The following is a 14,618-nucleotide window of genomic DNA, read 5'->3' as shown; positions in this document are numbered from 1 at the left end:
TCTCGCTGACGGCCTCACGCAAGAGCATTAACTTGGGTTTGGCTGAGCATCTGCCTGCACCCAAGTGCGGTTCGCTCACACAGCAGGGGTGCACCCCTCACTGTCCCCTACCCGCGCAACAACCTGCACCCGCCCCTGAACGTGGCGGCTTCCCCTTGTGCGGCTCCAACGGCAGCTTCCCCTTCAAATTCCCCCACTCCAACCCGGCGAGAGCCCTGCAGCTGCTGCGGGACCCTGCCAGCCACCCGCGGCACCCAAGTGCTGCCCCACACCCGCCATGGGTGCTATGGTGGTGCACTGACCTGCCCTGCCCTGGGTGGGCAGCAGCCCCAGAGCTCCACGAGCCCCGCGCTCTGTCACCAAAGGCGTTGAGGGCCAGACCCCTCCGTCCCTCCTGGGCACCATCCTGGCCCCAGCCAGCACCCGGAGGGGCCATGGGGGGCTGCCCTACTCCCCTGGGACCCTCAGCAGGGCTGCCGGACACTGGAGTGGCGTCTCGGGGGGCTGCAGCAGACCCGGCCCCTGGCCAGGCAGGGTGGCAGGCACTGGTGGGGACACAGGAGGAGCGGAAGGTGTCTCTTTATATATATATATAAATATATATATATGGTCCAGAGGAGGCCCCGGAGATGCTGGGAGGGCTGGAGGCCCTCTGCTGTGAGGACAGGCTGAGAGAGTTGGGGGCGTTCAGGCTGGAGAAAGAAAGGTCCGTGGAGACCTTGGAGCCCCTTCCAGTCCCTCAAGGGTCTCCAGGAAAGCTGGGGAGGGACTCTGGATGAGGGAGGGGAGCCATGGGACGAGGGGGAAGGGGTGAAGGGGGGACGAGGGGTGAAGGGGACGAGGGGGGAAGGGGGGGGCCGTGACCTCTCAACCCTTCAGCCGGGGCAGCCCCAGCCGAGTCAGGTTCCCGCTCTCAGGCTCCTCTTCCCTGGCGCTGCTGGATCTTCCATGCTGCAGGACCACAAAGGGCCAAGGGGGGCTCAGGACGAGCCACCCCCATAGGGCACCCGTGGCCACCACTGCCCCTGGGGGCAGTGAGTCCCCAGGGCCATCATGCAGCATTGCCCAGGACCAGCACACTCATGAGGAAGACCATGAGGAAGAAGACCCACATGAAGAAGCGGTCCATCACCTTGGCCACCTTCTTCCACTCGCCGGTCCAGCGCTGGGAGGCTTGGTGATGCCGGCAGCAGCTGGCGACGTAGCCCATGTTCCTCAGCAGGCCATCGTGGTGGCACAGGCAGCAGTCCCGGGGACAGCCCCCTGCCTCGGCACCCACCTCCCCCTCCATGGGGCTCTCCCCCAGCCCCCCAGTGTCCTCCCTGCATGCCTGCCTGCCCAGCACCCGCCGGGGGCTCTTGCAGCTCTCGCCCACCTCGTAGACACAGCAGAGCCGGGCCATGTGGTGGAGGATGAGCCACCTGGCCCAGGGGGGCACGGGCCGGGGCCCCGGGCCGCAGTGGTGGACGTTCATGATGAAGATGGTCAGCGCGGTGGAGGCCATGATCATGGTCATGGTGGCGATGTAGTACTTCCCTGCGTGGGTAATGGGTGGTGATGCCGCGGTGGGGTGGGGAGAGACCTGTGCCCACCTCCCCCCATCGAAACCCCCCCTGGCATGGGGGGGTGCCCACCACCCCGGTGCAAACGCCCTGGTCCCATGGGAGGGTCCTGGGTGCCATCAAGGCTCACCGATGAACGGGACGCTCTCCGAGGGCTGCGTGCTCTCCACCACCAGCAGCTGGAAGACGGTGAGGGCCAGCAGCACTGTCACCCCCAGTGAGACCTTCTCCCCGGAGTCGGCCGGCAGGTAGAAGCCAAGGGGTGCCAGGAAGGAGACCATGATGCAGGGCAGGAGCAGGCTGAAGATGTGAACATAGTGACCAAGGATGAGGAAAAGGCTGAGGTACTTAATGCAGTCTTTGCCTCAGTCTTCAGCAGTAGGACCAGTTGTTCCCTGAGTACCCAGACCCCTGAGCTAGAAGACAGGGATGGGGAGCAGAATGAAGCCCCTGTAATCCAAAGGGAAACGGTGAGGGACCTGCTTCAGCACCTGGAGCTGCACAAATCTATGGGGCCGGATGGGATCCACCCAAGGGTATTGAAAGAGCTGGCGGAAGTGCTCGCCAGGCCACTTTGCATCATTTATGAGCAGTCCTGGACAACCGGGGAGGTCCCAGCTGACTGGAGGTTAGCAAATGTGACACCCATCCACAAGAAGGGCCGGAAGGAGGATCCGGGGAACTACAGGCCAGTCAGTCTGACCTCGGTGCCTGGGAAGGTCATGGAACAGATCCTCCTCAGTGCCATTACACGGCACATGCAGGAGAACAGGGTGATCAGGCCCAGTCAGCATGGGTTTGTGAAGGGCAGGTCATGCCTATCAAACCTAATATCCTTCTACGATAAGGTGACCCACTTAGTGGATGAGGGAAAAGCTGTGGATGTTATCTACTTGGACTTTTGCAAAGCTTTTGACACCGTTTCCCACAGCATTCTCCTGGAGAAACTGGCTGCTCATGGCCTGGACAGGTGTACTCTGCGCTGGGTAAAAAACTGGCTGGATGGCCGTGCCCAGAGAGTGGTGGTAAATGGAGTTCAATCCAGTTGGTGTCCGGTCACAAGTGGTGTCCCCCAGGGCTCGGTGCTGGGGCCGGTTCTCTTTAATATCTTTATCAATGATCTGGATGAGGGGATCGAATGCACCCTCCGTAAGTTTGCAGATGACACTAAGCTGGGCGGGCGTGTTGATCTGCTTGAGGGGAGGTTGGCTCTGCAGAGGGATGTGGACAGGCTGGACCGATGGGCTGAGACCAATGGTATGAGGTTCAATAAGGCCAAGTGCCGGGTCCTGCACTTGGGTCACAACAACCCCATGCAGCGCTACAGGATTGGGGCAGAGTGGCTCGAAAGCAGCCCGTCAAAAAAGGACCTGGGGGTGTTGGTTGACTGCCGGTTGAATACGAGCCAGCAGTGTGCCCAGGTGGCCAAGAAGGCCAACAGCATCCTAGCCTGTATCAGGAATAGTGTGGTGAGCCGGACTAGGGAAGTGATCATCCCCCTGTACTCGGCACTGGTGAGGCCCCACCGCGAGTACTGCGTTCAGTTTTGGGCCCCTCGCTACAAGAGGGACATTGAGGTGTTGGAGCGTGTCCAGAGAAGGGCTACAAAGCTGGTGAGGGGTCTGGAGGACAAACCTTATGAAAAACGACTGAGGGAGCTGGGGTTGTTTAGCCTGGAGAAGAGGAGGCTGAGGGGAGACCTTCTCGCTCTCTGCAACTCCCTGAAAGGAGGTTGTAGAGAGATGGGGGCTGACCTCTTCTCCCTGGTGACAAGTGATAGGATGAGAGGAAACGGGTTCAAGTTATGTCAGGGGAGGTTTAGATTGGATATTAGGAAACATTTTTTCACTGAAAGGGTTATTAAACATTGGAATAGGCTGCCCAGGGAGGTGGTGGATTCACCATCCCAGGAGGTGTTTAAAAAAAAGGGTAGATGGGGCACTTCGGGACATGTTTAGAAGTGGCTTTTGTCAGGGTAGGTTAAAGGTTGGACTTGATGATCTTAAAGGTCCCTTCCAACCTCAGCGATTCTATGATTCTATGTAGAAGGAGGCGCGGCGGCAGAGGAGCAGCGTGTAGGTGACGTCAGGGTAGGGCTCGGAGCAGCAGCCGTAGGTGATGACGTTCCTCGTGGCCGGTGTTATAGATTGTGGCCCAATAATTGACAGGAACCAGTCCAATTAATCAAATTAGTTTATTAAGCAAGCGGCAGCAAGCAAAACAGCGCTGGGCGGCCGGGGAGTCTTTGCTCCGCCAACGGTGCACACCCACTTCCCAAAAGTAGTTGATTATATACTCTTCTGGTTCCCGTATATGTGTCAATCCTGGTATATTCTGTGTCTGAGCGACGTGTTGCTAGGGGGTCGGTCTTGTCCCGCCTCCTGATGGTGGTGGGGCTGAAGGCTCCTCATCTTTATCAGTGTCCTTGGGGAGACTCTTTTCAGCTTATCTCACAACTTACCTCTTCCCTTTGAAGTGTTAAAACACACCAGATGCCTGTGATTTAGGCCTTGAGGTATCAAAGTGCACCAGACAGCACGCTGGATGCCTGCGATTTAAGTATGTGAAGAGTCGAAAAAGTGTAAGTTTTCACCAGCCTTTAAGAAAGCCTGATTTGATTAACAAACATGATTCTACTTATTACAGCCGGCATGCCCAGCGCCTCCCACTCCACGTTCTCCACGAAGTCCGTCAGGTCCCCGGTGTCCAGCCGGTTGCGGAGGTCGATCTGGTTCCCATTGTAGGTCCAGGAGCCGAAGGTGAGGCGGCACCGCTGCCCGTCGAAGGGCAAGTAGGAGACATCCACCTTGCAGGAGCTCTTGGTGATGGCGGGCGAGTCCCACGTGATGTGCCCGTCGGAGCGCAGCACCACGTTGGTCTCCACCGAGCCGCCAAAGCCGTCGTCGGCGCTGGGGGAGGGATCGCTGTGGGGCCAGGATGGCCCCGAGCCCCACGTGGGGCAAGGGTCTGTGGGGCCGGGGCCGAGCACTGTCCCCAACCCCGTGTCCCCTCCCCACGTCACCCCCAGGAAGAGGGGGCTCGCTGCCCCTGGTCACCCCCGTGGTGGCACATCCCAGCTGCCAGGTGGGTGGCACACCAGGCTGATGCCAGCACCTCCTGCCGCCGCCTTCTCACCCAGTCGAGGTGACCGTCTCCCCACATCCCCCACACCAGGACCCCCCTGCTCCCCATTGGCAACACCCCCAGCCGCAGCCTCAGCCCCCCCAGCTCCGGGAGCAGCCGGGGGGTGGGGGAGGGCGAGCAGCACCCACTCGTTGTAGAGGATGATGATGTCCGGCCGCCAGACGTAGCTGCTGGGGATGCGGATGCTGTCGATGCCGCCGTAAGCGTCCTTGTCCCAGGCGAGGTGGGCATCCAGCCAGGCCTGACGGACCCACAGGTAGGAGGTGAGGACCTGGTTCCTCTCCTCCTGCTGAGGGCAGAGGGTGGGGTGGGGGACGGGGACGGGGACAGGGACAGACCTCGCTGCCCCCCTGTGGAATAAATACTACATTGGCTAAAAACACAAAAGTACAGCATTGTTCACACAGGAAGGAAAAGTAGAAAATCAAGAGGCTTCTGAGGGAGAAAACAGCTGCAGCTGGCATGAAGAATACAACACCTGTGGTTCCCTGATAAGCTACATGAGGTACGGGACGGGATGCAATTATTCCGCGGCTTTACCTTAGGATGTATAGCGGATACGGGAATGGGATGATACCAGGAAACAGATAAGCTGCCAATTAGCTGCCCGCTCCATACTCGGAGCCAACATTTTGCCAAATTTTCATGAAATGCTGTCCTTTGTGCGAACTTTGCTCGTTAGAATGTCATTATAATACCAAAACACACCTCCACCCCGAAGGCTACCCGCCTCCAAGGTGCGACCGCTCCTTCTTGAGCCTGCGCCCTGAGCTTCTCGTAAACTAGACCTTTAACTGTGAAGCGAGAAAAATTTACACCACTCATGATAAAAGTATGTACGACTAAAGTCACTCAAACTCCACCTCGAAGATAACAAATAGTAGAAAAACAGCCCGAGAGAGGGGGGATACCCAGGGAAGACACCATCGCAAAGAATTCCATCACTGGCTTCTGGGAGCAGGCGACGGGCTGAGCCTCTCTTCCCCCCCATAGGGACACCTTTGGGTAAGACCTAGATTATACCGAGGGCTTCCTCGGGAAACTCAGAAATTTCTCTCGAGACTCTCTTTTCTACATGTATAGCCAGGCTGTATCATTAGAATGTTGCCCCGTGTTTTGTAGATGTAACAATACTTTCATTTGCACGTGCTTTGCAGACAGTGTATTTATCACCGGCTGCCCTAAGAACCTATCTATCTGTTGCTTAAATAAACTGCACTTTTTGAAGTAGCTCGTCCTTTTAGTTTCTCACCGAACGCGACCAAAGACTCGAGAGTGGCCGTGCTAGTTCATGAGCACGACTGGACTGAAGGTGCAGTCCAGTAGTAGTGTATCCATCCATGCAGCCAGCCAGCCTGTCCAGGGCCTTCTGTAGAGCCTTCCTTCCCTCAAGCCAATCAACACTCCCACCTAGTTTGGTGTCGTCTGCGAACTTACTGAAGGTGCACACAATCCGCTCATCCAGATCATTGATAAAGATATTAAACAAAACTGGCCCCAAAACTGAGCCCTGAGGGACACCACTGGTGACCGGCCGCCAAGAGGATTTCACCCCACTAATCACAACTCTCTGGGCATGGCCATCCAGTCAGTTTTTAACCCAGCAAAGAGTACACTTGTCTATGCCACGATTCGCCAGCTTCTCCAGGAGAATGCTGTGGGGGACGGTGTCAAAGGCCTTACCAAAGTCCAGAGAGACAACGTCCACAGCCTTCCCCGCATCCAGCAGGCGGCTCACATGGTCATAGAGAGAGATCAGGTTGTTAAGCAGGACCTCCCTTTCCTAAACCCATGCTGGCTGGCCCTGATTCCGTGGCTGCCCTGCACTTGCCGTGAGAGCTCACTCAAGATGATCCTCTCCACGATCTTCCCTGGTACCGACGTCAGGCTCACAGGCCCGTAGTTCCCCGGATCCTCCTTCCGACCCTTCTTGTAGATGGGCATCACATTAGCCACCCTCCAGTCATCTGGTACCTGCCCTGTTGACCAGGATTGTTGATAAATGATGGAGAGAGGCGTGGTGAGCTCTCTCGCCAGCTCCCTGAGTACTCTTGGGTGAATCAGTCGGGACGGACAAACGACAAGACTCTCCTTGAAGAGTTAAGTTAAGCTCTCTCTTTATTACAAACTTGGCTTTCTTATATATCTAATCTTTTTTTCATGTGTTCTTTCTACGCATTAGCGTAGCTTCCTCAAATAATGTCTGCCCTAGGTTCGTCCATTGCGTTACACTAAATGCCGTAACCGACGTTACTTCTCCTCCCTCTTCCTTTCCCCACAATAGCATTTTTCGCAAGGTCACTTCAGGGAGGATTACGCCCTGCCGCTTTAACAGCAGCGTCCATGTGGAGAGTACAGTCTGCTCTTCCTTAGTTAACTTCTCTCCCATGTCCCCAGTGGCTCACCTACTACAGGTGTCTTCTGAAATATGATCCGGATCCGTCAACAGCTCTGCCCGCTGTCTTCAGCTTCACTGGGCTCCGTCCCCACGACTATTTCCAGTCGTCTTCTTCCTCAGTATCACGTCGGGGTCACCAATTGTCGTTTCAGTCGGGGACGGACAAACGACAAGACTCTCCTTGAAAAGTTAAGTTAAGCTCTCTCTTTATTACAAACTTGGCTTTCTTATATATCTAATCTTTTGTTCACGCTCCGTTCACGTGTTCTTTCTACGCTTTCAATTGGTTAGGTTACATAGCACACGCGCTCGTAGCTACAATACGATTGGTTATTGAAATCCTGTTCGCATTGCTCAAAATCTGGCTTCCTCACAGCCTAACTCTCCTTGTTCTCTGAAGCGATCTTCTTCTTTCTCCTTTTTGTTACTTTGCCCTTATATGACGCAACTCGCGGCCTTCTTACGGCTACACTGCAATCTCTATCTCTTCTGTCAAAGGGTCTACGGGCCCGCCGCATCCCCCGACATGTATGTTATTGCATGCCTTAGTAGATTGCTCTGTGTTATGCCCTGTGAGACTAAAATGAACCCAGCAGAAGCGGTCTCTTGAGCAAGGGGGTGGAATATGGGAAAGCAACGGCAGATCGGCGAGGAGGATTGTAAATACACTCAAGGGACTCGCACCTGGGTGCTGGAAAACACATATATCACACCAATCGTTATTCAGTCTCGGGTGCTGGCAAGAAAAACGTTTGGATGACATAAGCCTGTGATGGACTCACAGACACCTCATCTAGCTGCTTGAGGATCTTGGCCTGTTGTGGAAGAAGATCAAAGCACAGTACCAGCAAGAACAGGGAGTCCGCATGCGCTCTTGCTAACGAGGACTCTTTTGCTGCCAAGGATTCGTGATAACAAGGACTCTCTTGCTGCCAAGGATAAGTTTAACAATGCTACTAGTACCGCTATTTCTGAGTTGTTGCTGGATGTAGATAGTATTCGATATGCGATGTTGCAAAACAGAACTGCTACTGATTTTTTGCTTTCAGCTCACAGACACGGTTGTCAAGATTTTAAAGGACTGTATTGTATGAATCTAAGTGACCACTCCAAATCCATCCATGCCCAGTTGCAGGAACTGCACCGACCGAACCAGCAACTTGTGGAGACCACTGGGTGAAATCTCTTTGCTGGATGGACTTGGGGGTGGGGTTGGTTGAAGCAAATTATACTCATTGCCTGTGTGGAAGGGATTTGTCTGTTATGTTTAGTATGCTGTTTGCCGTGTTTAATAAGCATCATACGATCAGTTGTAAATGCCGCTTTGCATCGTACCCTCGTACGAGTTGTAGAATATGTTGCTCTAAAAACTATGTGTGTATCCATGAGAACCCGACCTTCACAGAAGAAGCTAAGACGGGATTACAACAATGGAGTCACGTATCAGACAGCCGCTGTTAGCAAAGCTGGATCATGAGTTTGGTGAGACTCGCTGCATACGCTGGCCACGCGTGCAGCGACTCTGGCCTGTACTTTTCTACTCAGTCCAGTGCAGGAGAGTCTGGTGGGACTTGCTGCGTGCACTGGCCACGCGTGCAGCGGCTCGAGCCTGTACTTCTCCACTCAATCCAGTGCAGGATATAAGGGGGCTGTCTCGGGTCAGAGACGGGGAGAGAGACATGAGCGAGGGGGAGAGAGACATGAGCGCACTTTGAAGATACAGGGGATGCCCTGAAGCACTGTGTCTGCCCCCGCCCCCCCCCATAAGTTCTATGTTCATTAACCCCAACAGCTCCGAAGGCATTACAGCATGTTGCAAGATAAGATATAGTCTACTACTGCTGCAAGACGCATTGAACACCTTCCTACAAGAATTTCAACTTTATGCCCTGATAGGACAGTGGGATGATGCACTCGCAAAGAGCCTGACTGCACTAGAGTGGGTATTTTTGCCACATACCTTTTCAAAACCAGTAACTACGATGATTGAAATGTTACCGCGATTGTTTTTCCAGGGTCGTCTGTGCTGTCAGCAGCTTTCTGGAATGGATCCAAGCCACATACATGTCCCCACCAGAAAGGATGACCTTGACCCTTGGTTATCACAAAGTCTTAACCTCCTTAGTACATTATATTGGGCAAATAAATTATTCTTTCCCCTGGCACAGACTATTACAGTCACTTTCACAAATTCCTTTACAGCCGCGCATCCTGCTAGCACCAAAGCCTCTTGATGGCACCTGTTCGGTGTTTGCAGATGGTTCAGGGACACAGTAAAGGCTTTGGACTTATTTCAACAGGAACTGCTAAATGTAGGCAGAATCTCAATGTGTTACTGGTATTGTTCAAAGACTTGAAGGAGCATTTATAAAACAAGTAGAGAACCAATGGTTATTTAGTCTCTTACTGCAATTACTGTTGCTTTTATGAAAAAGACAGTTTCCTTATTTTATTGTCCACATACGCTCTCATAGCTGTTTACTTGGCCCGTTAACTGAGGGAAACACAGTTGCGGATTATCACACTGTTGGTAACAACTCCCAACATTATGCCGCAAGCTAAAATGTCGCATGATTTTTTTTCATCAACATGCGAAGGCATTGAGGAAGCAATTTTCTTTGACACAACAAGAAGCACGTGATACTGTGTGAACGTGTGCCGGTTGTCAGCAGCTGGCTCCTCTGCCATCCTTTGCGGGGGTTAACCCGCGAGGGCTTACACCTGATGAACTTTGGCAATCCGATGTTACGCGCATTATGGAATTTGGACATGTTTCAGTTGATTTGTTTTCACACTTTGTTGTAGCTACTGCTCATACAGGAGAGAAGGCTTGTGATGTTATTCGACATTGGTTGCAATGCATCGCAGTCGTGGGAGTACCGAAAACTATAAAAACTGATAATGAACCAGCTTATGTGTCCGCTAAAGTACAGGTCTTTTTTTTTTTACAGATATGAGGTATTAAACATGTCACCAGTATTCCTCATTCCCCGACTGGGCAAGCAATTGTGGAGCGTATGCATCATACTTTAAAAACCATGCTTGCTAAACAAAAAAGGGGGAATCCCGTAGGTATGACACCTCAAGAGTGAGTGTATAAAGCAACTCATGTTTTAAGTTTTCTAAACATGTCTTCTTTGTCATCCACAGCAGTAGAGCGACATTTTGTAAGAAGTGTTGAATGGCCTGAACAACCGAAGGTGTATTATAAGCACCCTAAATCGGGGTGCATGCTAACCACAGATAATACTGCAACAAATAGAAGTTGTGAGCAAGACAATTCTGTAATGATTTGTACTTCTCATCCGTCTGTTTGCTTCGGCTCAAAATGCAAGTATACAAGAATGTAATCAATCTTGTTGTGTAAAGTTAACGCTAGTAAGGTATAAAACAGCAGTAATATGGACAGGGAATCGGCAAAACGCATTAAAAACACGTCTTTCTCTGTATTGTGATTGGGAGTACAACTCTCGAAGACTTTGTGTTACATCTCTCCCCTGGAATACGTTGCTACATGGCTGAGAAATGGTTAAACACCATCTTCAAGGTGCTTTTGACATGTCGTTGCAAGAAAATATTCGTCCTTTACATGACCAGCTAAAAGCTCAAATACTAAACATTCAAGACTTAATGAACCGCAATGTATTTGAAATATTACAAAAGGATTTCTCGTGGGTAAATCCAAAGAAATTGGCTTTCTGGGCTAAATTTAGGAATCTGGGTATTTATTGCCTTAGCAGGGTTCTTCTTGATTCTGTTTTTAATTGTGTTTAGTATGATATATAACCTGCTAAGAGCGTCACAACGAGTAGAAGCACAAGTCATGGCCACCTTGTTAATAAATGGTCTGGTGTTAAACAAAAAAGGGGGAGATGGGGCAGATCTACGAGCAGAGGCCTGCGTACGGCCAAAGACACAGTGAGCAGAGCACACAGTAAACACAGAGCCAAGAGAACAGTTCGTACCTTCACTCCATCCTGTGACGACCATATAACGTTCCCGAATCTCGGACAAAGAATAGGGCTAAGTATTCTTCCTTCGCTGGGAACAGCCATGGCATTGAATATGTTGAATAAGATAGGGTGTTGGGCAAGTAAACAGATAAACCTTACAACTGAAATCATATCTAGCTTGCTCACTGATGCTGATAGCATTCAGCATGCTACGCTGCAAAATCGAGCGGCTATTGATTTTTTGCTGTTAGCTCAGGGTCATGGATGTGAAGATTTTGAAGGTATGTGTTGCATGAACCTTTCCAACCACTCATCATCCATTCATAAGCAGTTGCGGGATCTGAAGGATAACATGTCCAAATTAAAAGTGGTCAAAAAGGTTTCGATGATTGGTTAAGCTCATGGGGTATAACGGGATGGTTATCAGATTTACTAAAGCAAGGGCTCATGCTATTGTTGGTTATATTACTATTGGTTATGGTAGCCTTGTGTGTTCTCCGCAAAGTGACTGACATGATAGAAAATGCCATGCATAAGGTCTGGCTGGCTCAAGAAGAAAAAGAGGGGATTGTAGGAATGTGTCTGAGAGAAAATGGTCATGTGAGCCAGCCTCCCTACTATGAGAGATTAGAGTAAGAGCAAAACAGGTGGTAGAAGATGGAATTAGTACATGGCAAAAACGGGAACTGAGAAGGCAGAAAACATGTTGTGCTAATGACTAAGCAATTTACTATGCGAATTCTTGTAACCAATCTGCTGTGTGAACGAACTGCATGGACAGCGCGTGGACAGCGTAACTAGCTAATCAGAAATAAGCGAGTCGCGTGTACGGCGACAACACAGGGTATAAAAGGTGATGATCTGTGCTTAATAAACGGCTTCTGTTGGTTCACATTGGACCGTCTGGAGGCCAGTTATTTCTCCTCACCTAGCCAGCCTCGGAGCAGATCTCTGGGCGGTAGTCTTAAATAGTCGTTTAGCCCTAAAAAAGACCTGCAACGTATTCAGGAGACATAACACTAGGAACATGCTGGTTTGAGCATCCCAAGGATATTCAAAATTCTCAAAAGCTGTCACGCCTGACCCGAAGGAGAAAAGCCGTTTCCATCAGAGGTGACATGATAAGGGAATGACTGAGACAAAGGGGCTCCAGCAAAGGCTTGTAGAACATCTCTTATCACACAGACAAAAGGACAGACTGATTCCTACTGGATTAGTGTCTAGAAGGGTGGTCAAACATTTAACCAGGGCTAATGACATTGAGCAATTTTTTTACCAAAAAGGAAAGAAATCAACCAGTCAGATAATCCCTTTAGGTGTAGCATAAAGAGAAGTAAACAGCGGCAGGACATGCGGGAAGAATTTTAGGCGCCTCGCACAGACCGTGAACCCTGGAGTACCCAACCAACGGGAAAGAGGGGAGGGAAAAATTGGGCCGGGATTAGGAAATAAAAAGGTGTGGTGTTTCAAGAACGGAAAGTGTGCCTACTTGTTAGGTCACCCGCTCTTGCAAGAGCGTGAATAAAAATGTGCTTCCCAGAGGATTCTGCCTGAGCCTATTTCATTCGGACCGGAACTTATTTCTCCCACCATTCTGTGTGTCCAGAGAAGGGCAAGGGAGCTGCTGAGGGCTCTGGAGCACAGGCCACGGCGCCGGGCCCTCAGCCGCCCCACAGCCGGGCGCAGCCCCGCCGCAGGCCCCGGCCCCGGCCCCGGCCCCGACCCCGGCCCGGCCCACAGTGGCGGCCGATGGCGGCGCTCGGGGGTTCCCTCACAGGACGCGGCGGTGTTCCCCCCCCTCCGATTATTAACCGCTCCTCATTTTTCAGACAGGCAGGGATGATCTGTTACCGAGAATCCCAAGGGAGATCAAGAGAGACTTCTGGGCCTTGGGATGACTAGGAAAGGGCTCAGGAGCGCAAGTCGTGCTCTCCTCTGTCGTTGCAGGCACAGGGAAGGATGAGGAAAGCAACAGGAAGAGCCCGCAGATCAATACCTGGCTGCGAGCCTGGTGTCAGCGGCAGGACTTTGGGGTTTTTGATCACAGCATGGTTTGACAGGACAGCAGGCCTGTTGGAGACCGATGGGATACACCTGCCTCAAAAGGGGAAAAGGATCCTTGCACAGGAGTTGGCAGGGCTCCTCAAAGGGGCTTTCAAGTAGATTTGAAGGGGGAAAGGGATGAATCCGGCAGCAGAGACACAAGGGTCGTTGATGGGTTAGAAGCTACGGCTGCGCCTGGGAATGGTCAGGTAGGAGTGAAGCCTTCTTCCAGCAAAAAGGTGTCAGGATCAGCAGGCCAGCTGAAGTGCTTCCACACTCATGCCTGCAGCATGGGCAAGAAAGAGGAGGAGCTGGAAGCCATTGTGCAGCAGGACAGCTATGACGTAGTCGCTGTCACGGAAAGGTGGTGGGCTGACTCGCACGACTGGAGTGCTGCATTAGATGGCTACAAACCCTTCAGAAGGGACAGGCAAGGAAGGAGAGGAGGTGGGGTGGCCCTGTATGTTGGGGAGTGTTGTGAACATTGAGACCTTAATGATGGTAAACACTGGGGTTGAGTGTTTCTGGGTAAGAATGAGGGGGAGGGCCAAGAAGGCTGATATGACGGTCTGTTATAGACTGCCCAACCAGGACGGAGAGGCAGGTGAAATATTCTGTAAGCAGGTGGGAGAAATCTCACGATCACTGGCCCTTGCCCTGGTGGGAGACTTCAACCTACCAGGTATCAGCTGGGAACACAATAGAGCTGAGAGGGAAGAGTCTTGGAGGTTTCTGGGGTGTGTGGGGATAAATTCCTGACACAGCTGGTGAGGGAACGCACTAGGGAAGGAGCCCTGCTGGACCTGCTGTGTGTGAACAGAGAAGGACTTGTGGGGGATGTGATGTTGGAGGCCGTCTTGGGCACAGTGACCATGAAATGACAGAGTTTTTGATTCTTAGAGAAGCAAGGAAGGGCGTCAGCAGAACTGCCACCATGGACTTCCGGAGGGCAGGCTTTGGTCTTTTCAGGAGCCTGCTGGAGAGAGTCTTCCTCTAGGTTTGGCTCAACACCCAGAAGAGAAGTGAAAAACTGTCTTCTCAATGGAAGACGACAGCGAAGCTGAGCAGAATCGCTGGGCTCACCTACCTGATGTCTGTCTGAGACGTGTCTTCCATCGGTCAGACGACAGGGACAGATGTAACGCTGCCTTGCTCTGTAAAAATGGAATGGGGCCCTGCACTCGGGATCCCTCCCTCCTCCACGAAAGATGAAACTGGAATTTGGACTACTGGGGGAAGCCCCGTCTTACCAAGAAAATACTCAATGGCTTTGGCTAGGCAGTTTTGTGATAAAACACATGGAGGGATGACAATTTTTAATCAGATTGAGAAAATGTGGACAGCCCCCGGAAGACATGTGGCAGTAAAGGGGATTGTGAGTTCTTGGCCCACATGTTGGAAGTTTTCCGGTGCAAAACCCAAGCAGGAGGCTGGAGGGCAACCATGGTCATACTTCCCATTCCAAAGGCTGCAGATGGGTTAGGCTGACGTGCCTCCTGTGGAAGGCGTTAAGCACCT

At 52.0% G+C, this 14,618-nt stretch overlaps 1 protein-coding gene across 1 annotated transcript in view; it reads right to left on the bottom strand.

The window, feature by feature from the left end:
• Window positions 1-1,051: 1,051 nt before the first annotated feature.
• LOC134512192 (neuronal acetylcholine receptor subunit alpha-10-like) overlaps window positions 1,052-14,618 on the bottom strand; it is a 29,924-nt gene continuing 16,357 nt past the window's right edge. Inside the window, exons 2-6 of the mRNA XM_063327384.1 lie at window positions 4,835-4,986; window positions 4,213-4,471; window positions 3,605-3,700; window positions 1,693-1,870; window positions 1,052-1,536 (exon numbers count right to left, since the gene is read on the bottom strand). Of these exons, the coding sequence (XP_063183454.1) occupies window positions 1,052-1,536; window positions 1,693-1,870; window positions 3,605-3,700; window positions 4,213-4,471; window positions 4,835-4,986 (1,170 nt within the window). The remainder of the gene's footprint in view (window positions 1,537-1,692; window positions 1,871-3,604; window positions 3,701-4,212; window positions 4,472-4,834; window positions 4,987-14,618) is intronic.

This window comes from Chroicocephalus ridibundus, chromosome 1 (assembly GCF_963924245.1).
Source record: "Chroicocephalus ridibundus chromosome 1, bChrRid1.1, whole genome shotgun sequence".
Taxonomy (NCBI): domain Eukaryota; kingdom Metazoa; phylum Chordata; class Aves; order Charadriiformes; family Laridae; genus Chroicocephalus; species Chroicocephalus ridibundus.
Note: the sequence above shows the minus strand (reverse complement) of the source record. Positions and strands in the feature narration are given on the sequence as shown.